This window comes from Penaeus monodon, chromosome 15 (genome assembly GCF_015228065.2).
Source record: "Penaeus monodon isolate SGIC_2016 chromosome 15, NSTDA_Pmon_1, whole genome shotgun sequence".
Lineage (NCBI taxonomy): Eukaryota > Metazoa > Arthropoda > Malacostraca > Decapoda > Penaeidae > Penaeus > Penaeus monodon.
This window is the reverse complement of record NC_051400.1, coordinates 36,144,341-36,144,961: the sequence shown is the minus strand read 5'-3', so window position 1 is coordinate 36,144,961 and position 621 is coordinate 36,144,341. Positions and strand designations below refer to the sequence as shown.

Below are 621 nucleotides of genomic sequence, written 5' to 3'. Positions count from 1 at the left end.
GAATGAAATCAATGGAAAAAAATGAAACACATACTGAATGCCCAAGAATTTATTGTAGTAATTAATATAATTAAGGAAAAAAATATATATTACATCAACAAAGAGACAGTCTACAAAGAACACATCAGCTGAAGAAATACTTTTAAATTAGAATGATAAAACAAACAACTATTTTGTACCTCAACAAAAATGAACTAAAATTATTTATATATCTTGGTAAAACCATTCAAGAATCAATGATTAAATAAATTCCAGAATTTACTTGAATCATGCAATTACATCTTCCTGACTTCAGAAGAAAGTGGTTTAGAGAAAAAGAAAGACTTGAAACCAAACAAATATATGTTAGCAAAAATTGTTGTTAGCAAAATTCACCAAAATGTTAGCAAAAAGTCACCACCCCCAAAACTCAATCTACCGCCGTCTTCTCTTACGTTTGCTCCCCTCGTCGTGGCCATCAAGCAGCGTGTAGCGTGGAGGTTTGCGCCGAGGTCTGGAGTTCTGTCCAAATTTCCTCATGAGCAGAGTGGCGATGCCCCACACCATCAGGCCTACGACCAGCACCACAGAACACATCGTCACAAACACATACACCACACTCCAATCTGTTGGAAGAAACAG

General features: G+C 36.1%; 1 protein-coding gene across 1 annotated transcript in view; it reads right to left on the bottom strand.

Annotated features, from left to right (window-relative positions):
• LOC119581998 (dyslexia-associated protein KIAA0319-like protein) overlaps positions 1-621 on the bottom strand; it is a gene marked incomplete at its 3' end in the record, with an annotated part of 29,808 nt that overhangs the window by 1,459 nt on the left and 27,728 nt on the right. Inside the window, 1 exon segment of the mRNA XM_037930194.1 lies at positions 435-605. Within this exon segment, the coding sequence (XP_037786122.1) occupies positions 435-605 (171 nt within the window).